At 64.8% G+C, this 26347-nt stretch overlaps 5 protein-coding genes across 5 annotated transcripts; all 5 read right to left on the bottom strand.

The window, feature by feature from the left end:
- Positions 1 to 158: 158 nt before the first annotated feature.
- On the bottom strand, positions 159 to 9940 carry CHLRE_01g051174v5 (uncharacterized protein). The gene is made up of 6 exons (XM_043058968.1): positions 6266 to 9940; positions 5867 to 5942; positions 5673 to 5777; positions 5193 to 5279; positions 3954 to 4889; positions 159 to 3703 (listed from the first exon to the last, which is right to left on the bottom strand). The coding sequence occupies exons 1-6, from the start codon at positions 9232 to 9234 to the stop codon at positions 1820 to 1822; spliced, it is 6057 nt and encodes a 2018-aa protein (XP_042928882.1). The 5' UTR covers positions 9235 to 9940; the 3' UTR covers positions 159 to 1819.
- A 78-nt stretch (positions 9941 to 10018) lies between these two features.
- Positions 10019 to 10810, bottom strand: CHLRE_01g051137v5 (uncharacterized protein). The gene is made up of 3 exons (XM_043058967.1): positions 10611 to 10810; positions 10274 to 10402; positions 10019 to 10129 (listed from the first exon to the last, which is right to left on the bottom strand). The coding sequence occupies exons 1-3, from the start codon at positions 10689 to 10691 to the stop codon at positions 10052 to 10054; spliced, it is 288 nt and encodes a 95-aa protein (XP_042928881.1). The 5' UTR covers positions 10692 to 10810; the 3' UTR covers positions 10019 to 10051.
- Positions 10811 to 10882: 72 nt separating this feature from the next.
- On the bottom strand, positions 10883 to 16600 carry CHLRE_01g051100v5 (uncharacterized protein). Its single transcript, XM_043058966.1, has 10 exons — positions 15946 to 16600; positions 15478 to 15648; positions 15035 to 15244; positions 14690 to 14860; positions 14286 to 14412; positions 13880 to 14109; positions 12517 to 12672; positions 12163 to 12300; positions 11719 to 11916; positions 10883 to 11555 (listed from the first exon to the last, which is right to left on the bottom strand). The coding sequence occupies exons 1-10, from the start codon at positions 16315 to 16317 to the stop codon at positions 11274 to 11276; spliced, it is 2055 nt and encodes a 684-aa protein (XP_042928880.1). The 5' UTR covers positions 16318 to 16600; the 3' UTR covers positions 10883 to 11273.
- A 545-nt stretch (positions 16601 to 17145) lies between these two features.
- Positions 17146 to 22000, bottom strand: CHLRE_01g051050v5 (uncharacterized protein). The gene is made up of 10 exons (XM_001689718.2): positions 21821 to 22000; positions 21684 to 21728; positions 21441 to 21497; positions 21141 to 21297; positions 20891 to 20983; positions 20600 to 20752; positions 20243 to 20425; positions 19935 to 20081; positions 18503 to 19740; positions 17146 to 18304 (listed from the first exon to the last, which is right to left on the bottom strand). Exons 1-10 carry the CDS (start codon positions 21886 to 21888, stop codon positions 18169 to 18171), a joined length of 2277 nt encoding a protein of 758 aa, XP_001689770.1. The 5' UTR covers positions 21889 to 22000; the 3' UTR covers positions 17146 to 18168.
- Positions 22001 to 22429: 429 nt separating this feature from the next.
- On the bottom strand, positions 22430 to 26347 carry CHLRE_01g051000v5 (uncharacterized protein). Its single transcript, XM_001689717.2, has 12 exons — positions 26116 to 26347; positions 25732 to 25911; positions 25292 to 25480; positions 25024 to 25137; positions 24751 to 24859; positions 24317 to 24446; positions 24020 to 24104; positions 23757 to 23816; positions 23458 to 23606; positions 23241 to 23323; positions 23001 to 23085; positions 22430 to 22861 (listed from the first exon to the last, which is right to left on the bottom strand). The coding sequence occupies exons 1-12, from the start codon at positions 26251 to 26253 to the stop codon at positions 22705 to 22707; spliced, it is 1479 nt and encodes a 492-aa protein (XP_001689769.1). The 5' UTR covers positions 26254 to 26347; the 3' UTR covers positions 22430 to 22704.

The raw sequence follows: 26347 nt of genomic DNA, 5'->3' as shown, positions 1-26347 counted from the left end.
CGCGGAGCCTAGGCGGGAGAAAGGCTGGGGTCGGGGGCCGGGGCCCAGGCGTTATCCGTTCCGTGTCATTTGAAGGCGATGCGGCACGAAGGTGAGACAGAGAATTGGTGTCGCCGCCGCTGCCGCTGCCACCGGCGAGGGGCACTCTCAGAGAAGGGGAGCATCCGAGGCTCTCTCGCTGTCCCACGTTCCCACACGAAGCAACAATGCGTTTGGTCTACGCCTTGGACGAGTAGCAACGATGACGCCTCCTCAATCCTCATCCGACACCTCGCCAGCCCGCACGCACACGCCCCTCTTCCTTTTGCCACCTGATGCCGGCAGCCTTCCACGACCGGCGGCCTCGTGTGGCCCTCCCCTTTCCGCCTCACCGCCCATCGCCACCACCACCGCGCGCTCCTCTCCATCCGGCCCACCACGCACCTCACCATACGCGCCGCCTTCCTGGGCTCTTGCAACATGCAGTGTCGAGTCGGGCATGCGTTGCGCATTACAGGTCCTTGCATAATCAACGAAGGTCAACAACGATCCCGTGCTTCATCCAAGTTGAGCACACTATACTATAGTAGCTGCCTAGCTGGCGTCTGCAGATTCCCCACGCACATCACGTACGGCGGTCAGGAGGCAAGAGAACTACTTTGGGCGGCTGCGGCGGCCGTGCCACCGCACCGTGGCAGGAAAGAGACAAACACCTCAGCCCCGCCATATGCAATGCCCACACGCTCCGGCCGCTGCCATGCCCATACCTACGCGCCTGCCATCCATCCGCCACCGTGTGATGAGCTGCCCGCCTTCCCACCCTCCCGCGTTGTGTGCCTCGCCTTGATTGGGCTACAACTAGTGCAACGCGTGCGCCGCTCGCTTTCACTCTGCACACACTCGATAGACTGCAACCAACTAGGCACTCTCAGCAGGCACCGCTGGGGTCGCGCACATGTATGGGCGCATGCACTATGGTATGGCGCATGCCCCCCAGCAGCCTACCACGCACACGCCGCGCATCCGTGCTGAGAACCGTGCACCAGCTTGCCCTCCGGTCATCGCATCCAACAAACCCCCAGTCCCGCAAGCCCATCGAACACTCCTCTCCTATTCTCTTACGCTCTCGTCTTGTCGTGATGGGCCATCGGCCACCAGGCCTAGCTTGGCATCGCATGCGGTCGCACACCTGGGCGGCTCATGCGCAATGCCATCATCCGGGTCTGACGTTCCGCCACGCACTCGTTCGCGCCGTTCCCATCGTGTGGGTTCCATGCCTACACAGTAGACATTTACGCCGCAACCACAAGTCATAGGCCTCGATGCAAACGCAAAAAGATGAAGACAGCTGCTGTGGCGATGCACGATGGATTTCGTGCCCGTGCTCGTGAATGTGGTTTTCTTCTCCTGCTGCACCGGGACGACATGACATGCAGACCCATGTATGCCGGGGCAAGCCTTTGTGCTGACTTCAAACGCGCCGCTGCCATGCCTAGACACGCAGTTAGCTAGTTAGGGCAGGATAAGCCCCGGTATAAACTCGGTCGCGTCATCATCAACAGCGAACAAAAGCTGTAAGCTAATAAAAGGACTGGTCAAAATGTCGTCGCCACGTGCGTGCATGTGGGGTGCAGTGCTACAGCGGCAACCACGTCAGCGCCACGCACCGCCGCATACTCGAGCCCCATGTACGCGCTGCCCCATGCGCGGTTATAACCTGCATGACGCTCATCCTCTTAGCGCAGCTGCTGCCGCTGTGCATGCATGCTAGTCTCTGTAAAGTCGCTCCAGAGCCACGCAAGCACCGGCGTGCCGTGGCCACTCTTCTACGCCCCGCCTTCTACCTCCTGCGCCTCTTGGGCGTGTCGGACAGCTGTCCAGCCGGCTGTTGCGCCTCCCGCTGCCGGGCCTGCTTGGCTGGCGGGGACGGCAAGTGCACTTGCGCCTGCGGCGCGGCTGTCGCTCCGAGGGTGGAAACCACTGACGTGGCATCGTGCAGCAGGGAGGGCGCTGCCATTGCCTCCGCCACGGCGGCTGTAGCAGAGCGAAAGCCGATTCCACCCGTACTTGCTACGCCACAGCCCTCACCCGCCTCCACCGCTGCCGAAGCTGTAGTAGCAAGGCCTGATCCTGAACCGGAGCCCACCTCCGGCTGTAGCTCAGCACCGGGTGCCGCCTGCTGCCACTGGTAAGGGTGCTGTTGGTGTAGTTGGTGCTGCAGCTGCTGCTGATGCATGGTCCGCAATGCGCCGACCTCAGCAATGCTGCGGCCCCATTCCGAGCTGGGACCCACTCTGACCTGGAAATCTTGGTGCTGCGGCATGGCGGCAGCGCCGGCGGAGCTGGGCGGGTCCTCCTGCTGCTGGCGGCCGGCGGCAGAAGGCCCTACAGCTGCTAGCGCCGCGCCCATACCCCAGAAGTCACTGAACGGCGTGCGCATCGCCTGCCGCTGCGGCTGCGGCTGCCGGTGCGGCTGCGGCTGCCGCTGCGGCTGCTGCTGCTGGTGCGGCGGCGACTGCATGGGTTGTGGCTGGAGCTGGGAAGCTTGCGGCGACTGATAATACGGCAGCTGCTGGGGGATGGGTGACCGCACAGCTTGGTACTGCTGCGTAGGCGACTGGGGTTGATACTGCAAGCCAGGCGGCAGCATGCTCCCTGTCGCACCGGCAGCGGAAGGCGCAGTGATGGGGGTGCCGTCCCACTGCCAGCCGGTGTTGCCGTCCGCTGCTGCCACCGTTGCCGCTGTTGGGACGCCAACCCCAGCAGCAAACAGCGGCGGTGGCACCTGCAGTTGTTGCTGCTGGTGTGCCTGCGCCTGCAGCAGTAGTAGTGGCTGCTGTGCTTGGGCGTAATAAGCAGAGCCCGGGCCGCCCACCGAGTACTCCTGCTGGAGGGCGACACCAGCACCACCACCACCACCTCCCGCCACGCCTCCTCCGCCTCCTCCACCGACATAATACAGGGCCAGTGCAGCTGCAGCCGCCGCGGGCGCTGCCGCCGTCGCGGCCGCCACTACAGCCTGCTGGTCAGGACCCCCGCCCTCGCCGCCGTCTGCCTCCAGCTCCTCACTGCTTCCAATTGTAATCTGTTGCTGCTGCTCGCTGCCAGCACTGCTGCCGTGTCCTGGCAGTTGCGGCTGCGGCTGCTGCGTCAGGCAATGCAGCCCCGGATGGCCCGGCGGGTGGCGGGGGACCTGCAGCTGCAGAGGGCTCTGGTGCCCCTGTCCCTGCCCGTGCTCCTGATGCCCCTGTGGCAGTAGCCCAGTCCCGAGTGCCGCCGGAGCACCTGCGGCACTGCTGCCCGGTGCGGCCTCCGTGGGGTAAGGCATCAGAGGGCCGTAGGGCTGCTGGCCCCAGTAGGCGGACTGCTGCGGCAGCGCAGCCGCATGAGGAGCCGCCTGCGGTTGCTGCTGTTGCTGCTGGTGCGGTGGCTGGTACGGGAGGTTGGCGAAGGCGCTAAGGGGCCCACCGCCGCCGCCGCCGCCATCACCGACATAATACCCAGTGGCATTGCCATCGTCAGGAGCAGCAGCTACAGCGGCGGACCCAACCCCGCCATCGCCGCCGCTGCCGCCGTGGAGCTGGGGGATGTCTAGGGGCCGCGGCGGCGGCAGCTGGCCTCCAGCAGAGTTGTCGTTTCCAGCATTCTCACCTGCGCCGCCGCCGGTACTGCCAGCAGGGTCGCCGCCAACGGCCGCGCCGATGGCGTTAGCAGTTCCGGCATCCTGTGACGAGGGCGATGGAATTGTTCGGCGTCAGCGGCATAACGGCACAACGCAAGGGGTCCAATCAGATCTCGCAGTAATAGCAGGGGGGCATGTCTGTGGCCCTACCATTGCGCGTATCTCATCGACGTCGCGCAGCTGCGCATGTGTATGTAAGTCCTACCGACCAGCAACCCCCTGCTCCCGGCGGCCTCCATCCAATTCTGCCTCCTTCCGCACCCCCCCTCACACAACCCCACACCATACCCACCATGGACGCAGCTGCCAGCAGCAACCAGTCGAGAGAGCCGAGCCGGCCACTTGCCGTCAGGCTGCCACCTCCACCACCACTTCCGGCTGCTGCAGAGCCACTCGCGCCATTGCCTGCTGCGCCGTAACCAGTCGCACTGCCACCAAAGCCGGCTCTCGATGCGGCCTGCAGGCTTGCCGCAAAGCCCAGTGAGCCGCCCCTCAGCAACGCAGTAAAGGTGTTGCCACCGCCGCCACCGCCGCCACCACTGCCAACCATGTGCGCTGGTGGCTGCGGCTCTGGAAGTCGCCGCTCCTCCGCCTCGGCCGCCGCCCGATCGTCCGCAGCATCCTCGTCCTCGTCCTCCTCCTCAACGGCCGCCGCTTGCGGCTGTTGCTGCCGCTGCGGCGGCTGCTGCTGCCGCTGCAGGGTGTCAAAGGCGCCGCTTCCGCCCGCCACCGGCAGAAACGCGGGCGTGGTCGCGGCGGCGCCGCCTGCTGAGGCCGTGGCGTCCGTGACGGATCCCGCCTGAGGGAGGTGGACACCCGCCGCCACTGCGGCTTTCGCCGCCGCCGCGACTTCAGCACTTGCAGCACCACCAGCACTGGCGGCGCTGGGCGGCAGCAGCACTGGTGCGCCGTGTGGCAAGTGCAGCGGCGCAGGCAGCAGGAGGCCCTGCTGCTGCGGGCTGGCGCCGGGATCCAGGCTGGGGGCATGTGGCGAGGCCGGCGGCGCTCCTGGCGGCGCCATCAGCGCCTGCTGCTGCTGCTGCGGATACTGTAGCTGCTGTGCCTTTTGTGGCTGCTGTGCCTGTTGTGGCTGCTGCAGGTGACGCGGTGTCTGCTGGTGCTGCTGGTGCTGTCCCTGCCCTTGCAGCTGCTCCGGCTGGCGCAGGGGCGGCGGCTCGGCGGCTCCCGACAGGGCGTCCAGCAGTGGCCCGACGTCCATGGTGCCCGCCTGGTGGGGTATGTTAGGGCGTGGTGGGGGTGAGGATGATGCGTTTGTGCTCCGGCATGGGGCGGGTGGTGTGACGGGAGGTGCACGTGTGGCGCGGGAGTGGGCAATATGCTAATGGAAATGGACAGCGTGAGCCTTGCGGGCGTCAGGACCAGGGCAGCATTGAGGGTCGATGACCAGGTGGTGTTACCCATGTGCATGCATTGGCGTGCATGCACAGCCCCTGACTCTCATTCCACTCGCCGCCGCCTATCCTGGTAACCACCAACGACCAGCACTCCCCTTGCTCCTCGCTCCCCTCACCTCCAGTGACGCTAGCACTGCATCGGCCGAGTAGGGCAGGCGGCTGGCGGCGCCGCCCGGCAGGTCCCAGCAGCCCTGGAGCACCATCTGTGCAACACCACGTGTGCGGCACAGGAGGACCGCTGGGGTAAGAAACTATTACGAATAATCTACAGGTCGGGCATCAGAACGGCGATGGTGGTGCCATGCGGGCTGCCTGCCACGCACCACCCTGGTGACCAGGGAACCCCTTTGCCCAAAGCCCCTGGGTCCAGCAGCTTGCCACCTCGCGTCCTGCCGCATTCCTTCCCATCGCACTCCTCCAGAGCTACCGCGACCACCGCCCGCCCCAGGAGCCCGGCCGGGACCCATCTCCACCCCCGCTCTTCCCCCATCCACCACCGCATCTGCCCAAGCCCCCCCCCTCCCCTGCCCTCCCGTCTCAACCCCCAGGCACCCCTGTGAACACACACACACACACATACACACAAATACACACACCTTGAGCACCTCCTTGCAGTGCAGCTCCCGCACGTGCAGTCGCTGCAGTGTGGCCAGCTGCGTGGCCAGCTCCTCATTGCGCTGGGCCATGTCGTCCAGCTGGGCCTAGGAGGGGAGGGGAAGAGGAGGGGGTGGGGGGTCGGAATGGACCTGTGGATTTGTCCCACAGCGACAAAAAATTCGTTCAAGCCCACCTGCATCTGCGCTATGAACTCCATCTTCTTGGCCCGACACTTCTTGGCGGCCAACCGGTTGCGCTCGCGCCGCAGCCTGGGGGTGCGGCGGGTGTGTGTCAGAGGGGGGAGGGGCAGTTTGGGATTGGGGCAAAACGGAGCGGTGCATGACGCAGGGTCACTCAGGGCAGCAACGCATACGCACACGTTGGGTCAGTGGCCCAATCAGTGCGGCGCTCGGGCCCAGCCCGGCCAATGCACCAGCCCAGCCTGACCGTATGTACCACTCGCGAGCTCATGTAACCACCAGCCATCCAACGTACCGTACATGAAACAGAACTGCAAGAAACACGGGCCCAGACGGACCACTAGCTGAAACTCTTTGAAGTACGTCCAGACTTCATGCATCCTACTACTCACACAGTCTTGTCGTTGGTCTTGATGGGGCGCGGCGTGCCCGCACACGCCGCCGCCGCCACCTCCGCAGCGGCCGCCGCCGCCGCTACCGCGGCCGCCGCTGCCGCCGAAGCGGGCGTCGGGAGTCCCAGAAGGCTGCTGACGGGTGGCAGACTGCGCGGGGGGCTGCCGCCAGCTCCCCCTTCGGCCCCTGCCGCTCCTCCCCCTGATGCTGCTCCTGCTCCGCCGCCCTTCTTCTTTTTCTTCTTACTCTTCTTAGCTGGCGGCGGCTGCGGCTCCTGCTCATCGCCACCTGCTGCAGCGGCTGCTGCAGTCCTCGAGCCGCCTGCGGGGGCGCCAGATGCAAGCGGCACAGCAGGCGCCGGTGCCTGCCGCTTGGTGCCTGCTAAGGTAGGAGAGGGGGGCTTGGCGACGCCGCTGCTCTTGACTGCGCCGCTGCTGGTGGCGCTGCCGAGAGGCAAGGCGTCGCCAGGCCTCTGCTGCTGCTCCGGCTGCGACCCAGATGGCTGCAGCTTGCTGCCAGGCGGCTGTAGCTTGAGTCGGGGCAGCGGCGGCAGGGGCGGTAGTAGGTCGAGCTCCTCGGGGCAGCGGATGTCGGAGGGGACATCCAGGTAGGGGCTGAGGTCGGCGCCGCCGACGGGCTGCGGCGGCCGCGGCGGCTGCGACAGCAGCTGCTCGGGCTTTGGAGGCGATTGCAGCTGGTGTGGTGGCGCGTGCGGTGATGGTGGTGGCTGTAGCTGTAGCGGTGGTCCCAGAGCTGGAGGCTGAGGCTGCGGGTACGGCAGATGCGGCTGTAGCGGCAGCGGTGCAGCTTCAGGGCTGGCGCTGCTGATGTGGGCGTGGCTCAGGCCAGGCGTGCATCTAGTTAGCTGCGAGGGCACTGTACCGGGCGCCCCGGCAGTATCACCGGCGTGGCTACTGGCGGGGCCTGGCAGCAGCAGCGGCTGCTGCTGTTGATGCAGTGGAGGCGGCGGTTCCGGCGACGCCCAGCAGATGAGCGCGGCTGCATCGCCAGCTACCACGTCAGCGGCTGTAGTTGTAGCTGGGGCTGCTGGGGCTGCTGGGGCTGCTAAGGGTGCGCGTGCTGTTGTGGGTGCTGCAGGGCGAAACGGCGACGGTGACATGTGCGCCGTGATGGCTGTGAGTGTGCCGTTAGCAGCACCCGGCTCTGCCTCCGCCCCGGGCCCGTCATGGCTCTCCGAGCTGTTGACCTCCTCGTCCTCCTCCTCCGAGCCAACTGGCTCAGCCTCCTCCTGCCCCTCCTCCACGCCCTCCCCACCCACTTCCTCGACCTCACCACCAACCACCTCCTGCTCCGCTGCTTGGCTGCCGCCGCCGCTGCTGCGGTCTGCCAGGCGACGCGCGGCAGCCACGGCCGCTGCGCGCTTGGGCAGACGGCACCGCGGCCCGCCGTCAGCGGCCCCCTTCTGCTGCCTGCTGTCTGCCTCCCCGCCGCCGCCAGTACCTTCACTTTGGGCGCCGGCGGCGGCGCCGTCGCTGCGGCCACGGGGCGGCGTTTTGCTCCGGGCCGGCGCCTGTCCCCCTTTCTTCGCCTTGGTGGCGGTGGAGGTGCCGGCCGCCCCTGCTGAGCCGCTGGCGCGACTGGAGGTAGAGGGGCCACCGGGACGGAGGCTGGACAGGTCTGGCAGGTGCTGCTGACGTAGGGGCCCGCGGGCGGTGTTGGGCGGCGGCGAGCCGGCGGGACGGCCCGGCCGGACGACTGGCGCCTTGGCACTCGACCGGGAGGGCTGTGGCAGCGGCGGCAGAGGTGGTAGCTGCGCCGGCGTGGAGGCTGTATTCGCGCCGGCCAGGAGGGATGCACTTGCATCTGCAGATGCAGGTGCAGATGCAGGTGCAGCAGTGGTGTTTTTACCACCGCCCGCGGCTGAAGGAGCGCTTATACGCGGCTGCGATGCGTGCGGCAGCTGCCGACTCCCGTTGCTCCCGCCTCCGCCGCTCAGGCTGCCATCGCCGCCGCCACCTTTGCTGTCGCGCTTGGCTGCGGCAGAGGGCGTCTGCGGCGCAGGCATCCCTCCATCACAGGTGCCACCGTCACAGGTGCCGCCACTGACTGCACTGGTGGTCGCGTCATTGCCTGAGCCAGGCAAGGCCGCCTTTTCAACCTGCTGCCCCTGCTCCTGTGAATCGCCCAGGTCGCCGGGAGTGCCCGCTGCCGGCATGGAAGCTGAGCCAGTGGCGGCAGCCGCGGCGGTGGCGAAGGGCGTAGCTGCAGGGGCCGTCCCGCGGCCGGCCGCCGGCGGCGTGGCGGGCTGCAGCCGCATGGGCGCGACGACCGGGCCGGCAGGGGCTGGATGCAAAGGCGAGGCCGGCGGGCTGAGCGTGTGGGCAGCCGGCACACCGATGTCTCCACCGCCCAGCCCTGCACCTGCACCTGCACCGCCACTCCCACCGCCCCCTGCGCTGTCCAGCGCCGCCGGCGGGCTGGCCGGAGGCGGGGCCCCCAGCGCGAAAGGCGTGGCTGCTGCCCGGCTGAGCTGCCGCACGCGCTGTTGCTGGTCCAACTGGGGCTGGGGTTGGGCCTGTGCAGAGGCTTCCCCGCCGCAGTCAGCAGCAGCTGCATGACATTGCGACGGCGCATGCACGTACTGCAAGTGCTGGTGCTGCTGGTGTGGGAGCGGCACGGACCTGGCCCTTAGCAGCAGCCCCGACCGCGGCCGCGCCAACCCGCCGCCTCCAGTGCCGCCGGCCTCGCCTGCGGGCGGCCCCAGCCCCAGCGCCAGCCCCAGCCCGAACTCGTCCTCCACCTCCACCGCAAGAGCCGCAGCTGCCAGTGTGTCCAGCGAGGCAAGCCGGCTCGTGTCCAGCCGGTCAGCGAAGCCCCCGCCGTTGCTGCTGCCGCCACCACCCCCGCCGCCGTCGCCACTGCCTATGCCGTTAAGCCCGCCACCGCTGCCGCCTGACGCGGCGGCGGCGAGGAAGAAGCCGAGCGAGGGCGCATTTGCCAAGTCCATGGCTGCGTCGAGTGTCAAACGCCCCGGTCGTACGCGGTTGCTGTTGAAGTCGTTGAGCGGTTTGCTCCCTTCTGGGTCGTGCTGGTATAATCAGTCCTGTCACGTGCTGCGTCTTAGCGGCCAAAATGGACGATGTTATGTGACCGCTGCGTGCTGTGCCTCTCGAACTGCTGTTGAAGTCCCTCACTCGCTCGTGCTCAACGCCATGGCTGCGTGCGGCGTGCGCGCGGCTTAGCGCGCGCCGCCAGCAGCAGCCTGCATGGACTGGCCCGGCTTCAAGGGCAGTGCAGCACAGCGACGGACGGAGTTCGGCGCCGCGTTACGCGACCGGCTTGCTTCGCACCAGTCAACCAGGCCAAGGCCACGCGACGCTTCCAAACGCCCACTGCACGCTGCTGCGAGCCTAAAGCTGTCAGCCTTGCTACGGCGCAAGCAGGAAAGCGCTGGAGGCTAGGCGCCCCGTGGGTCAGACTCTGGGGCGGCGGCGAGTCACGAAGGCTGCCGTGTGGCTGTCAATTGAGCTACAGTATAGTGTTGTGATGCGGCACACAGGCAGGGTAGAGCTAGTCGAGCCCGCGCGCAGAGCGTCCGGCGACTGCCACGTAATGTTTGGTTCGCAACGTGGAACGAGCTTGCAGCAAAGCTGCGCACAACAAAGGTAGCCGGTGAGCTTAGTGCTGAGGCAGGGAATCCTTTAGAAATCGACAGGGGGAATGGTTTTTGGCGCGGGTGCGGGGGCAGTTGTCTGACGTAATGCGCTGCAAGCCCGCCCCTTGCCTCGCAGCTGGCTTAGCCCCTAGCCCCTTAGTCCGTGCCCTTAGCCCCTTCGCGCCGCTGCGGTCTCCGCGTCGCCCACGGGGTGCCGGCTGCAGTGTTCCCTTGCTGACCAGGACCGCTGTGGATGATGCAGGTTTATACGGGTAGTATACATACCCGACCGTTTTAGGCCCGCACCGCCCCCGCTTGCCCCAGTTTGGTAGCCCTCCTCGGGGACAGCGGTGTGCCTCCATAGCAAGTGCCAGCCAGTCAGCCCGCTCACCGGCGGGGTAATAACAGCGGAGTGCCGGAAGCGCAGCCATGCAGCCTGTGCACGATGCAGACCTGCCAAGCCTGGCGGAACGCGGGCAGGGACCGTCTCCACGTCCTCCTCGTCGGGCTGTGCCAGCATCTGCACGGTAGTGGGGCAGGTGCGGTGCAGCGGTGAGCTCACAGCGCACGCAGCGGAGTCGACACATGTAACGCGCTGCTGCCAGCGTATCCCGCCCTGCACGCTACCTTGCTGTGCTCCTTTTGATAGGCGCCCCGTACCAACCCATGCGCCGCTCACGCCTCCGCACACCCCGACCTCCCCAGCGTCGCGCAGACCAGCGGCTCACCTCTTTGCTAAGCCGGTCCACCTTCGGCACAAATGCGCCACGGTCCGAGTGCACTACGCGGTCCTTGCTTGACCACCGCATCGTGATTGATCTCGCCCTTCTCGTTAACGCTGCTTGCTAGCTGCTGCTCGCCGCCAGTGCCGCCCTTGCCCATATCAAGCGGATACTGCACCGGCGCTGAAACCATTGCGGCGTCGGAGCGATCGAGGCTGCGTGCGTTTGCTGAGCAGCCGTCAACAAGGAACAACCCCCGGCTTGACACACATGATCAGATGGTCTATATGTTACAACATGCGCGCCGCCTACAAGGCACCGGGCATGCGCACAACAGCGCTGTGTAGGTCCGGCAGAGAGAGAAGCCCTCTCCTGCCTCAGCACATGTTCCCACAGCAATAGCGCCAGCACACGAGTACGCCAGGCGCCTCCGTTCCCAGCGCCTGCCTACCTACCTGCCCGTGAAGGCACCTACCTTGACCTCGCCGCGTCCGCCTGGAACCAGCTCCACTCCTCACACGCCGCACCCCTCTGACTCCAACCCCTCGTCCAACGCACCCGCACAGCCCCTCCCCAACTTCCTCTCTTCCACCTCCTAACCTCCACCCCAGACCTGCGCCCTCCACCCGCGCCCTCTGCACCGCGCTGCAGCCATCACGGCTCGCACCACTACCCCTTGCCGCTGGTGAACTGCATGCGGCGGCCCATGCCCGCGCCCGCGCCCGCCAGGTCGTCCAGTGAGGCGCCGCCGCCCGCCGCACTCATGCCGCCGCGCTTGCCGATGGCGTCCAGGGCATTGCCCTTGCCGCCGCGGTCGCGGCCGCCGCCCTTGACCTCGCTGAGGAACTGGTCGAGGCCAAAAGGGTCCGCCTCCTCCGCCTGCTGCCGCTCGAACTCCAGCCGCCCGCCACCACCGCGGCCGCCACCAGCCCCGGGCGCCCCCTCCGCGCCCTGTGTGGCGCGTACACGCAGACACAGGCGGCGCAGCGGGCAAGCGCGGGGCGCGAGCTTACCATCATCAACAAACCCACCCAAACAAGCAGCACCCGCCTCTGCAACAACACCAACACGCCATGCCACAGGACAAGACACCCCAGCCACACCGCCCGCTCACCTGGAAGCCCTTGTCGGGCTTGAAGCGCTCGGTGCGCGGCCCCGCGTCCCCGCCCGCCGCCGCGCCGCCGGCGTCCTCGTCGTCGTCTGCGGTGGCGCGGCTGGCCTTGAACAGGTGGCTGCCGCGGTCCGCGAACAGCGGCTTGTCGTAGGCGTTGTAGGAGTCGTCGGCGCCAAAGCCCGACTGCATACCGGCGTCCTGGAAACAGGCAGGGTGCGGGGAGCGAGGGGAGAGCGGAAGGGGGGCGGGGCAAGCTTCGAGTGAGGATACGGTAGTTGAATGTTGGGAGGAGGGGCGCTCGAGCACCGCACACGAGCCGTCGCCCTGGTGCCTCCCTCAATCAACCCCTGGGCCGTCCCCAGGGCCCCCTTTCCCACACAAAAGCTACGGCAACCCTTCCCATCCCATCGCGACCCTGTCCAGTCTTCCTCCTTCCACCCTCACCTGGTTGAACAGGCGCTGGTCGTACTGCACCTCGCCGCCGCCGCCCACGTTGGCCATGCCCAGCGCAACCTTCTCGCTGATGTCGCGCTCCCGGTCGCGAGTGATCTTGCTCTTCTTGGCGCCGCCCTGGTTGGCGGCCTGTGTGTGCGTGCGCACGGTACAGAGAGTGGGCGGGAAGTGCAGCGAGGGCGTTGGTGCAGCGCAGCGCAACAGCATGAAAGCAACAACAACTGACACAGATGAGGGGCCGACACACGCCATTGGAGCAAGACTTGAAGGTAACACCTGTGCATTTTCCCCATCCGGTCCGCCCAGTCCTACACCCACGCCGCAACACCCCAGCCCGCTCCCCACCTCGAGCCGCCGCTCCCGCTCGCGCTCCCTCCGCCGCTCCTCGCGGATCTCGTCACGCCGCCGCCGCTCCTCCCGCTCCGCCACCGACTCCTGGTACCGCTCGTCCTCACCGCCGCCCCGGCCGCCGCGGTCGGCGTCCCTCTCCCGCTCCCGGTCCTGTAGGGGACATGGTTGTGTGGTCCGGGGATAAGTATACTGTCAGGGACAAGGTTGTACCGAATAGAGGGTGCGTGGGCCGGGGTGCGGTGGTGACGTGGTATGGCCGTGGAAGATGTTGCAAGGGTATCCATTTGCAGGCGGCCTGTCTTCGGCGCTGCAGTCCCGTGCCCGTGCGAGGTCTCATCTGGCGCCAGTGTGAAACCCGGGCCGCGACTGGGGCGCAGCTAGGTGCTTTAGGGCGCCAACTGTTGATCCACGTGGGTGTGCAGGTCGTGGTTTCCGGCTGCAACTGACTACTGACGGCGTGCATAGGTGCCAAGCGTAAGTGTGCTGCGGGGAGCGATATCATCAGACAGACGAACCGCTTGCGCAAACCACTGTGTGATGCCTTGGCTGCAACATGCGACACGGCTAATCCTTGAGGTGCGCACAACATTTCCTTCGCGTTCCTGGGTACCTTGCTGTCGCGCACGACGGCACAGAGCTGCTGCCAAACGCATGCAGGCAGCAAGTGCGGCCGCCTCACGCATGCTGCTATTGCGCCCGTGCGAAACCGTAGCCACGATTTGAGACGCGGCAAGGTGCTTAAGGACGCATCTTTTATGTAAAGTCGAAGCATAGAAACGTTTGTGCGATGTAGCGCAGAGCAAGTGAGCAACTCCCACAAGTAGGGGGCTACCAGTAAGCCACCCAACACGCAAATACTCTGGCGCCCGTGCGAAACCGTAGCCACAACAAAAGAATGTGGCGAGGTGCTTTTGGACGCGAGCTGTGTGTTGCTGATCTGGAAAGGAGGCGATGCATGCTGTAGCGACAAGCGGCTGCGGCGCCCACATCAGCAGGAGGGCTACCAGTAAGCCACCCAACACGTAACTACTTTGGCGCCCGTGCGAAACCGTAGCCACAATGATGAACGTAGCGAGGTGCTTTAGGACGCATGCGGTTGTATTTGCAGCTAGGGATGATGGTCTATAGCGAGCAGTGGCGGATGCGATTGCCATGAGGTGGACAGACCACGGATTGCCGCTATCCGCAGTTTCATATGGCGCCCGTGCGAAACCGTAGCAGCGATGTGGACGCAGCCAGGTGCTTTAGGACGCCAAACTAAATGCTGTGTGCCCCAGCCTGAGCAGACCGTCCAAGGCCTTTAAAAGGCCCCGCCCACCCCCGCACTACCTTACCACCCTCCCAACGCCCCACTCACGTATCCGCCTCGCTCGCCGCGGTCATAATCCCGGTCGTAGTCCCGGTCCCGCTCGCCGCGCTCCCGGTCGCCGCCGCGGTCCCGCTCCCGCTCCCGCTCCCGCTCTGGCTCCGGCTCCCGGCGGCGGTCGTAGTCCTCCTCGTGGTCGTCAAAGGCATCTGCGGCGGTGGCGCGGCCGCCGGCGCCGCGCGGCGGCGGCCCGGGCGGAGGCCCGGGTAGCGAGCCCTCCGCTGCGGGCAGACAGCGCGGCCCAACCGTGCAACTCAGCAACCTTGCATTTCGTATCCAAGATGCATCCTATACGCATTCTTAAGTTATGCGTATGTTCAGAGCAAGGATAGCAGTCTGTGATGGCTCCCCAACATTTTGGTTCCTTGCAGGCGCCCGTGCAGCGCTATGCGCTCACCTCTCCCCGCCAAGGGCGGAGGAGGCGGCAAGCCGCCGGCTCCCGCCCCCGCGCCCGGCGCTCCTTGCCGCTCCATGCGCGCCTGCATGGCCAGGTTCCGCAGCTCCGTCTCGCGCTTGTTCTTTTCCTGTGGGCAACAGCAATGAGCGCGGTGGGAAAGGTCGGTCAGTCGGGTGGCCAGTGGGTATTCGGGGCAGGAATAGTTGAGGAAGGCAACACAGCTGGGCCACAGGCATGCCAAGCAAACCGCATCTTGTAAAACCGCTTCGTTCCCGCTATCCGTTCCCTCTTGCCACTGCTCCCCCAATGCCGTACAACCACAAACAGTCCCACCCCAGACTCGGCCCTTCACACCAACCGCCATTCCCTTTAGACCCCTAGCTCGCCGCCCTACCCCTGCTGACCTTAAGCGCGAGCTCCTTCTGGATGCTGGCGCGCATGGTGATGGCCTCTCGCGCCTTGGCCTCCGCCGTGAACAGCGCCTCACTGAGCGCTGCGAACTTGTCGTTGATCTGCGTCTGCTGCAGCCCGCGCCCATCCGCAGCCAGGCGCTTGTCCAGCGGGATGGTGTAACCCTGTGCGTCGCGGAAGCGGTGGGCGATGCGGTGGGAATGGGTGCGGGTTCAGGGAATGCACAGTCCGGTTTATGTACAGAAAGGAGCAAACGGCAACCCCGCCCATATTGATTAGAGAGGCCAAGCCATCTCTGCACCCGCACATACGCCCGACAGCCACGCCCAAAGCCCCACCTTGGGGTTCTTCCAGTTGGAGATGGAGGGCGGGATCTTCCAGTCCTGCTGGTCCTTCACTGTCAGCGGCCGCGGCGGCGAGTGTAGCACGGGCACGGGCGGCGAGCCGGGGCCGCGCGGCACCTTGACGTGCCGGAACTTGGGCGGCTCCAGCGGGTCCACCGGCAGGTCCTGCATCTTGATGATGCGCTGGCCCGCGCCGCTGGCGTACTGCGTACAGGAGAAAGGAGCAGGACTGGCGTGTGACGGCAGGTGCAAGGAGTGTTGTGTGTGTGTGTGGGAGGGGGGGGGGGGTCGCAGTGGGAGAGCGGTCCGACAGAGTTGCGGAGGCCGGCGCCGGTACACCTTGCCGGTATGACACGACTACCAGAACGGCCCCGACTCTCAAGCCATTTTCCATTACAGTAGTACGCAAACGACCGCATACCGCGCCTATGCCTCACCTGCGCGCCTTGCTGCGCCGGCGTGTACTTGATGAGTGTGGAGCCGCCCGGGCCGCCCGGCAGCTTGGTAGGGTTGACGCTGGACAGCTTGCCCTGCACCACCCGCTCCAGCGCAGCCGCCGTCTCCGCAACCGTCTTCTCCACATCCTCCTCATCGGGCCGTGCGAGCGCCTGGGATAGGTGCGGTGCAGCAGTGTGGGCACGGCGCACGCAGCAGTTGAGATGTGCCGAGCTGTGTGCTGGCTGCATACCCCGCGCCGTAACCCACCCGCTCCTGGCGCCTATCTGGCTGCGCTCTTATCGCCCGGCCCCCGTATCAACAAATGAAGTCTCCCTGTATGCTCTTCTCCTTCCCGACGTACTACCCGCGGCGGCTCCGGGTGTCCTCGTTGCGACCACCCACACCAGCGCCGCTCACGCCTCCGCACACCCCGACCTTCCCCCGCGTTGCGCAGACCAGCGGCTCACCTCTTTGCTGAGCCGGTCCACCTTCGGCACAAGTGCGCCATGGTCTGAGTGCACTACGCGGTCCTTGTTCTGCCCCTGCTTGACCACCGCATCGTAATTGATCTCGCCCTTCTCGTTAACGCTGATTGCTAGCTGCTGCTTGCCGCCAGTGCTGCCCTTGCCCATGTCAAGTGGATACTGTGCCACATGAATTTCGGGAAAGGCTCCGCCATCTCCGAAGTCCTCAGCTCGCCGGGGCACCCAGCCCTTGCGCCGCAAATAAGGCGGAGGCTCCTTGAATGAAGCTGAAACTATTGCCGCAGAAGCAGGCACCGGAGCGATCGGGGCTGCGTGCTTTTGCTGGGGAGCCGGCAAGGTGCCGAGCAGCGACATTTTTGGCCCGCCGCGAAGTCCACGGCGGCGGCCCTAAGCTTGGTTAGTCGCCGACCTCAGTTGGAGCTCAGTTCAGCAGCGGCTCAGAGAAGTTTGGCTGGAAATGTGGTCGTTGCCCCGGCTAACGCAGAACGTATGCAACTAAACTACAGTCGATTCCACAGATTCAGAGGCACGAACTATCATATTATGGACAACGTCCGCCCGAGCCACCTTGAGCTATGCGTGCATTGATTCATGCGGGCGGTTCCGCACGCACGCATACTGCGCGATAACTAATTACTAATTACTCGACGCTCACCTTCGTGATTGGTTGCCTTTGACGGAGTCTGAACTGTCTGGCCAAGGGGTGACGCACTGACGCTGGGCAGCCTCCTCTCCCCATGCCCCCCCCCCCCGCGCCCTCCCGCGCTGCCCCCGGACAACGTCTCACGTTGACGTGGTGACGCGGCCGGGTTATCATACCATACGTCATACATGCGTTCTGGGGTCGTCTATATAGTGCCACTGGCTATTGGGCCACGGCGCTCTGCGTTGTCGGGCTGTGGTGGGTTGAGCCTTGGCTTTCCATTTAAGGCGCAATGCCAGAGACACGCGCAACAGCATTCCCGCTCGCCACCAGCTCAGTTCGCTCCCGCCTCGGGCGCTCAGATTCATTATCAGCACTATGCAGCAGCTCTGGGTCACGGTAGCGCGGTACTGGTTATATGGGGGGGGGGGCAGTCTCCGGCGCAGGGCGACGTGTTCCATGATTATCACCGGTGCCTGGGCTGGGGGAACTATGTTTCTGGGGACATTACTATATATAGATACCCTTCGCGTGATGTCACATGTATACAATTACAGAGATATCCAGGCCCTTTGCATCTACTGTTTACGGCCCAGCGGTTATTGCGACTCAGTCCGTACTTCATGAATTGCAGTCCTGTGCCCATGTGGCATCCGCTTTTGCAGGATGGCGCCTGTCCGCAGTACTAAGCACATCGTACGCAAAAGGCCACGATTTCCGTAAAAGGCCCGAGCCGGCCTTCATCCTGCGTGTGCCCTTTTGCACGCGTAAGCTCCACGCCGCATTCCTCCCCTATTTCCGTGGTATGCCAGTTGACCAGTTCGATAGCCGCCATATTAATGCTGTGCCTTCCGACAGCGTCCCTTCGCAGGGATCTGTAATCACCTCATCCCCACGTGCCACTGGCAGCGTCGGTCTCATGCAGGCCAAGTAGCTCTTGTACTAGCACAAGTATGATACCGGCACGCTACTCACTGTCACACAGGTCAATCACCTCCTTCACCTTCTTCAGGCCCCACTTCTTAATGCTGACTGAGGTGGTCGTCTGGCAGTGCTTGCACCGCACCACGACCGACCCTCTGGGCTGCGCGACCACCTCCTCGTGATGATCCACTTCCGGCACCCCCATTGCATGGCGCGTCCCGAGTAGTAGACCGGGTTGGTCTTCTTCAGGCGCTTGCGGCCGGCCCGGCGCCGGCCTCCAGCTGGGCGGCCGTCTCCTTGCCGCTGCCGGACCGGCCCTCCAGCTGGGCGGCCGTCTCCTTGCCGCTGCCGAACCGGCCCTCCAGCTGGGCGGCCTGGTGCCTATCCCTTTAGCGGGTGTTAGCTATGCCCTTCATGATACTATGTATGTGGGTCGCGTGAGTCCAATATGGGCGCGACCCACCGACCCAATCCTGGCTCGCCTCCCATCCGTGGCATCACCCGCGGTCTCGCATACAGAGATCGGATGCTGTCCATATATACCACTTTACCACGCACAGCAGCCACCGCAATACCACAATCAAGCCGACGCCGTATCCCCCAACACCATCTGCCCGCCCATCACCAGAGCGCCGCGTCTACCAGAAGACACGCGCGGGGGTGTTGGCCGCCTCCAGCTGGTGTTCGTGGAAGGGCGGCAGACGGCCAAAGATGCAGGATCCGCCCTCATGCTGCTGCCGTGTGCGGTCGTACATCTCAGCACGCTCCTCGTACCTGCAACGGCATTGCCAGGGCAGCCAGGCAGGGAGGACATTCAGCACGCACCGGCATCGTCTCCACGTGCTGCATCGGTTCCCATAACCCCATGAGAATTCATTCAACTCCCCCCTGTCGGTCTCCTATTGTTCTTCTCCGTGCTGTCCTTGGGCACGGCCGACGCAAACGCCTCTTCCCCACACCCAAAGCACTCACCGCTGCTTGGTAGCACGAGCCACTTGCAGCCGCCCGTCGTCCAGCCCGCTGGCGTCGTCCAGGCCGGACAGCTTGGCCTCCACCTCGGACCGCGCAGTGGTGCGCACAGCCACAGCCTGCCGCTGCCGCGCGCGCTGGTCCCGGTCCGCGCCCTGGTAAGTCAGGAAGTCGGAGCTGGCGTCGCCGCTGCCCCAGCCCTTGCGCACGTAGGTGCCCTCGCTGGGCGCATAGGAGGCGCTGCAGGGGTCCACGCTGGTGATGTGGCTGGTGTCGGCGTAGCGCCTGTCCCAGAAACGGGAGAAGCGGCCCGTGGCGTGCGTGGGCGCCTTGGAGCCCGTTGCCGACAGCCCCGCCGCGGTGCCACCAAAGCCGCCGCCACCCCCGGCGCCTCCAAATCGTGTTGGTGAGCCGCCGTGCGCGTTGGGCAGGGAGGCGGAGCGGCTAAGGGTGCCCATGTCGATGCTGCGCGTGACCGACGGCAGTGAGGTGGCTGGACCTCCTGCACCTCCATTGTTGTTGTTGTTGTCGTGCTGTGCCGGCAGGTCGTTGTTGCCGGCGCGGCTCAGGGACTCCAGGAAGGGCGCCACGCACACGTCGTGCAGGTCGTCAAGCGAGGTGCGGTCCGCAGCCGGCCGGGTGGTCACGGCGCCAGGCGGCAGCGTGCCTCCGGGCTGCAGCACTACACCCAGCCCCGCACTGATGGGCAGCACTGTCGTGCCGCTGCCGCCAGGGCTGCGGCAGGTGCCCACCGCGCTCAGCGAGCGACTGCCGGCCGACGGCAGCGCGTCCGGCGCGGTGAGTGAGCCGCCCTCGCCAAAGCGCGTGAGCGCGCCCGTGGCAGTGAAGCCCTCGCCCCGTGCCGGCGCGCTGTGCAGCATGCGTGGGTTGGCCACGCCAGTCTCTGTCAACTTCTGTACGAACGCGCGGTAGTCCACGCCTCCTGCGCTGTTCGGATCCACAACCGCCATAACCGCTGCCACCTGGCGCTCCGAGATGCCCGGCACCAGCGCCTGGCAGCACCGCGTCATGTCGCGCACGGGCAGCTGGCCGCAGCGCGTGAGGTCGTTGCGTACGAACACGGATGTGGCGCCGCTGGCCTTGCCGTACAGGCTGCGGGCCAACTCGTGCACCATGGGGTGCGACAGCGCGCCCGCCACCTCATCCTGTGTGAGGCCCAGCGACTGAGCCAGGGGCACGGTGGCGGGCGCGCCGTCGGGCTGCTGTGGCTGCGCGCGCGTCTGTGGGAGATAGGACATGGGAGGGTTCCGAGACAGGCAGGGAGGCGCGTCAGCAGGGCACATACATATGAACTGCGTTGTGCTTTCCTAACACATGAACTGCGTGTGCTGCGCGTGAGCTTGTGCAGCCGCTCAGGAGCCCCAGCCGCTCAGTAGCCCCCACCCCCACCTTGCCCACCCGCAGCTGCTCCTACCTGATTCCGAGCAGCGCTGGCCAGCCCGTTCTCCTCAAAGCGGTTCACAAACTCCTCATAGTCAAGCTCGCCGCTCTTGTCCACATCGCACAGGTCGAACAGCCGCTCCACCTGCGCCTTGCTCACATTGATGCGCAGCTTGGCAATCTGCGATGGTGTAAGCAAGTAGGCGTAAGCACAAGTGTATAAGCTATGATGGCCTCAAGCAGCGTGAGCCCCTCCGCGCCCCTACCCTTGCTCCCCTCTCGAAGCCCTCTCACTGCCTCGGAATCACCCCGATCCTATTCACTCGTTTCGCCTGGCCTCACCCCGCGTATGAACTCCTCCCGGTCGATGAGGCTGTTGCGGTTGCCGTCCATCTGCCTGAAGATGAGCCGCAGCTTGTCGCGGTACTGGTTGAGCTTGGTGGACATGAGGCTGGTCAGCAGCGCGTCGCTCTGCGCCTGCTCGAACGTGCCCTCCCGCACCTCTTCTAGAAGCCCCGGCACATGCTGCGCAACAAGGATGCAAGGCAAACAGCATCCAGGTCAGGCGCGCTTACTGCCCAAGCGTATCCAGGGTATTGGCTTCAACCCTGGTGTTTTGGGCCTCGTATGGCCCTACGGCTGGTACCAAAACGACATCATCCACGCGGTGTCATTACTGCAACCCTTCTGCCTGCACACCTGCTTCTTGTGGCGCTGCCAGTTCCAGAAAGTGGGCGCGGTGCCGGCAGCCGCCGCCCGCTGCGGGGTGACACCCGGGAACCCGACGCCCAGGCCTGGGCCGCCCAGCGGCTGTGGGCTCTCCAAAGAGCGGATGAAGTCCATATAGTGCACCTGTGGGATAAGGGTTACATGTGATATGCATTGCCCGCGCGTGTGTCGGACGCACTGGTGGACACCTTCCTGATACCCCTCTGGTTTGGTCGCCTGCGACACTGCAGCCCCTCCTCTTATGTGCAGCCGCTTCCACACCTTGCCATGCTGCGCCGGCGCCACACGCGCCACAATGCGATCCTTTTCCGCCGCATCCAGCCCCGTGTGCAGCCGGTCCAGCGCCGAGCGCAGCTGCATGGCATGTAGGGAGGCAAGAAGCGGACAGGTAAGCTGGCCGGCGCCTTGTGTACTCATCGACCCCGAACGCGTGGCAGCCATCTCGTGCGCGCACGCCCAGCCGACCCGTGTTGCCACGTCCCACCCATCCCGCAGCCTCCAGCAGGCTCACCTGGTCGGGTGTGAGCAGACCGCTGTCGTCCTGCGCGTAGCTGCGCAGCACCTTATGCACGAAGCGCTCACGATGCGCCTTGAACAGCTTGTCGTGCACCTTGTCCACAATGGGACGGTCCTCCGTACGGGTCTCCCGTGCAACGGAGTCCGTGGGCCTGCACGAAAGGTGGTGTATTGGGTGAAGCGGGGTAAAGGAAGGATGGCAGCCGACTGGGCGGACTGGCGGCGAGCGTGGGTGATGTGGGTGATGCAGTAAAACCCTAGCGCCCCAGCCCCTGGTTGCATTTCCACACCGTACCTTTCATGTGGCTGCAATCTTACAAGCCTCCCCGATTGGATCAGCGTGACGGTGCTCCTGCCAAAAGGAAACGAAAGAATGGGCGGTCGGTGGTGGCGCTTTGTCAGGACAGTCAACAGGTGGAAGGCCGCCGCTTACTGCCTTCGAGCCTGGGGCCGTCACGCTACCCCAGCCCTCAAACCCTGTTCTAGCCCCAAATTCTCAACAAGTCTCTAGCCGACTATGGCTCGGGTGCGCGCGCACCTTGCGCTGGAGGATGCTTCGCACTCGTCAATTGAACTCGCGTTGCTGTGAGCACATATATTACAGATAATTTAAGCATGGTTAAGAATTTAAAATGCGCCTCACAACCTCCTAAAAGGCAGTGACGCCTTTCTTACCTGACACCCATTGCGTGTCGCCGGACGCGGCGGCTTCCTGGTGAGCGTGGCGGTTCATAGGTTGCCATCCTTGCAGGATAGAGGCTCAGGCAGGTGAGGGATTTCTCATATGAGAGCTTGCACCTCCTAAGGTCGTGCGGTGCGTCCTATTGCTCTGGACGTGCAAGTTAGCGTCAAATGTATAACATAACAATAAGCATGAGTTGTGGGCACACATATGCAATGCGGCCGAGATGCATTTGGGGCGAGGCTTGCAAGCTGCATCAGGAGAACAGCCCCGAATGGCTCGCAAGAGTTCGGCCCTTCTGTCCTGCAGTACTTTGTAAACAACCATACATCATACTAGCCAGGCGTTGCAAGTATGTGCGCGCCAAAACTCGTTTTGGGGCATCCATCCTGGGATGGCTGCAAAACGGACCTCACGAATGAGGATGCGGCGCTATTTCAATAGGTCACATTGCCAGCTTTAAGCTAGTGCGGCATCAAGCTGCAGCCACTGGCTGCCGTTCACCTTCGGTGCGCACTCCGCCGTGGCTCCGTCAACCGTCTGCACTCTTCCAAGCCACTTCCAATGCCAGCATTTTTATCCCGATCGCGGGGAGGGTTCTTAACGCGATAGCACTTACATTGATCGCGAAGGCGCGCACAGTCAGCACTCCCATCGTGTGCACACGGCGCCCGTCCGCCCCAACACGCCTGAACACAGCAGTCGTCCTTCCGCCCTGTCCCCATGCCTTGCTCGTTCCTTTGGCACATATAACCCTGATAATTGCACCTTCAGAAACCTTGACTGCGCCATTCTATACCAACACGCAGCGCCTGCCCGGGATCTAAAGCATCACTTTACGTCTGCTCCTATCCCTGCAACTCGTCCTGTCCACCCATTACGCGGTGGGCAGGTGCGAAATGCGGTAGCTACCGACAATGCCGGTGCCCGCCGCCGCCACCTCCAGGCTAACCTCCAGGTCCCGGGGGTCGGTGGACCCGGGGCGCAGCACCAACTCGCCGCCCACCACGTCGTCAGCTGCCAGGCGGACCGACCTGGGACCCAGGCAAGGACGGAAGGAGCAATTAGGCCTTGCAGGTACGAAAGAGTCAAGCGCAATATGCCACTACCAGGATGCACGTGGCCATGGCATGTGCACGCCCATTAGCAGCCGGTCCGTGTTCGCGCACTCACTTGGGGAAGTCCAGCATGAGCTGCTGGTAGTGCGAGGCGGAGGACAGCGGGTGGGTGGTGAAGCGTACTGGGGACTTGTCCTCGCCTGAGGTAAGCAACGACGGCAGCGAGGCGTGCGTGCGGCGTCAGTCAGGGTCCTTTTACACGGGCACGGGTCAAGCACCATGCGCGCGCGGCCACGTGCTATCCCTGAGTCTGCCACTCTGCGCTCCCTAGTGCCCGCCCTGCCCTGGTCCTCACCCTCCAGCGCGCCGCCCAGTGCCCACGTGGCGTCCCACCAGAGCACCAGTCCAAACAGCCGCTCCTCACGCACCGCCGTCAGCCTGCGTGCACGGATTTGCGAGTAGGGGCCCCGGCGTCAGCGCAACTCGACCACGTAACATCGACTTGCTTTGTGCGCCTTCAGTAGGCGTCACCAATAGCCCCCAACGATGCTCTGCCCCGGCGCCGCGCTCACTGGATGGGGCAGCGGGCGTACGCTCCAGTGGCTGCGTCCAGCACCGAGTCAGGTGCCAGGTCGGCGGTGCGCCATTCAGCCAGACGCTGCGGCGCCGACAGCAGCTGCGACTTGCGAGTGAGCACGTCGCGACGTGGGTGCTTGATGGCCTGTGTGGCGAAACGTAGTTGGTTGGTTGCGTTGGTGAGTGATTGGATGGGTGGGCGCGAGAGCAGGAAGGTGTCGAGGAGGGAAGCGAGCAGAGGTTGGAAAGCGGTGCTGGCAAGCGCATACTGGAAACCAAATGAACGCACGCCCACCTGCGCCAGGGCCGCGGACAGGTCGAAGCCCGCCACACGGCTCCATGACTCCTTGGCCTCCTGCGGGGGTGCAGGGGCAGACAGGTGGCAGCAGCGGCAACACGTAGTGGTCGAGCTCTCAGATCGTGAGACGTCCAGCGCCGCCATGGCAGGCACATGGCAAAAACACGATGAGCAACATTCACCCTGTCAAACACCATCCAGCCCATTCGGCATGAGGACGAGCACCACTGCAATTACAGCCACCCCTCCCCTCAACTCACCAGCAGCGCGTCCCTGTCCTCCAGCGCCGCCGCCCACAGCGACACACGGTCCGGCAGCACCATCCCGCCGGGCTTGAGCCACGTCCTGAAGAGGCGGTGGGCAGCAGTTAATCTGTTTATGGTGGTTGGCCCGCAGAGTCAGGTGTCACATCTTCCACTATGCGCTGCCATTTTGGCCCCCGCCCCGCATGTAGCCTCGCCGGTTGCAACTGCATTTGTGGTTCGCCCTTCCCCTGCCACCGCGCCATAATCTACCGCCCCCATGCCCTCGCTTCCCTGCCCCCTTGTAAATCTCACTTGACGGCGTGCGCCACACCGTTGATCATTCCGCCCGCCAGCAGCCCCGCGCCCATCCAGCCGCTGAGCACCACATCCACCTGCTGACCAGCCGCCAGGCCCGGCAGCTCGCCAAGTGACTCGATGGCACCTGCAGCCGGTCGGTCGGGGCGGTTGGATGGTGACTGGGAAGTGTTGGCTTGTAAGTACGGTAGACAGTGGACATTGCCATGCGGCTGCTGCTGACGCAGCAGACAGTGCCAGGTGGAGGATGCTGTTGCCTAGTCCAGCCATCCGCTCAGCCACAGCCCTGGTCTTTGCCTATGCCTGCCCAACTCACTTTTGTTCGCCCGGTCGTGCTATCCTGGTCCACCCTTGTCCTCTTCGTCTGGATGCTGCGTCATCGCTGCGTTCGCTCCTGCCCCTCACCTCCTCTAGGCCCACCCTCCCCTCACCATGTACCACCGTGATGCGGTCGTCCAGACCATTGGCACGCACGATGCGCCGGGCGCTGTCACACGCCCCTGCCGAGCCATCCACCGCGATCACCCGCGCCGCGCCCGCCTGCAATATCAGGAGCACACACCGTCAGCACCGCCACGCGTCAGCTTGCCGCACGCGACCTCAACCGCCGCTCATCAAGTACAAACAAGCATCCTTGCTCTGCCCTGTAGCAGCTTCCCCTCCCGCCTCGCTCTTCTTTACTGGCCCCCACGGCCCAGGCGCACCTTGGCCGCCAGGAGCGACAGCAGCCCCAGGCCACAGCCCACGTCCAGAACCGTCTTTCCCTCCAGCGAGCCAGGCACTAGCGCCTCGCGCCAGGCCGACATCAGCAACCGGTCCTGAACAACCGGGAGCAGATGAGTGGGTGCGAGACTTGTTCGACGTACAACTGGCGGGCGAGTCAGCGGCGTACTTTGGATGACAGGCAATACAGGTGAGGGGTGACTGTGCCGATAGACAATGGCCCAAGCTGCCCCAAGTCCCTGCGCGCACCTGAAGCGCGGGCTGGTGTGCGGCGGGATCGTCCCAGCGCCTGAAGTACGCGGCCGTCAGGTCGGATGTCGCCAGGCGGCTCGAAAAGGAGGAAGAGGAAGAGGAAGAGAAGGTTGCAGAGGTGCTGGTGCTAGCGGCCCCGGTGTCACCATCTTGGCCCTGCGACTCCGCGCCCTCGTCCGCCAACCGCTGCCGGAAGGAGAGAGGTGACGAATCAACGCCAGGAAGGTGAAGTGCACTTAGATGACAGCACGTCAGCCCAGGCCAGCAAATCGCAGACCACCCACGCGCTAATATTTTTCTAATCGAGCATCGGCTTACACCACGCCCCCCTCTGTATGCGCGGGGGTGCCCCACAGGCGGCGCCAAGCCATCTCTCAGCGCGAACGCCGCCCACCCACACACGCCGTAAGCAACCACACCGGCCCACTTGCTCGCACCTCCTTCTCCACGGCCTCCATGCGGGCGTACATGATGAGCTCCCAACGGTCCCAGTTGATGGAGGAGGGCTGAAAGCCGCGCTGCACCACCACACGCCGAGGCCGTTCTGGCAGCCAAGAGCTGGTGCCAGACCCAGAGGTGGACGCCTGGGAGGCTGAGGCAGCGGTCCTCACGCCACCCTGAGCAGCAAATCACCGCCAGCAAAACAGGGGCCATTCCAATGCAGATGGAGAACACCGGCACGAGCGCGCCGCAGAAAGGACGATGAGACGGGTGACTGGCAGGGGCTGGACCGGGTGCTGGTGGCTGGCGGTGCAAGTGGGTCCCTTACTTGCCAGTAGCAATTGCTCGCCAGTCAAATAACAAACTACAGTTTCGCTCACCATGTCACATTTCCTGCGCTCGGGCTTCGACGCGGTCATGAACTGGCCAAACCAGTGCACCGCCGGCGTCGCTGCACCATCGACCACACGAGCGCCCGGAGAAAGCTTTCGCTGTGAAAGAATACCTCCAAAATTCATTGTTGCAGCGGTAACTAGGCAAATTGAGTTGAGTTTCACAAGTTCACAAGTTCAGAAGTTGTAACAAGGACAAGCGAGTGTACAGCTCACTATG

Source organism: Chlamydomonas reinhardtii, chromosome 1 (assembly GCF_000002595.2).
Source record: "Chlamydomonas reinhardtii strain CC-503 cw92 mt+ chromosome 1, whole genome shotgun sequence".
Classification (NCBI taxonomy): domain Eukaryota; kingdom Viridiplantae; phylum Chlorophyta; class Chlorophyceae; order Chlamydomonadales; family Chlamydomonadaceae; genus Chlamydomonas; species Chlamydomonas reinhardtii.
The sequence above is the reverse complement of the archived record's forward strand: the minus strand, read 5'-3'. Positions and strand labels throughout refer to the sequence as shown.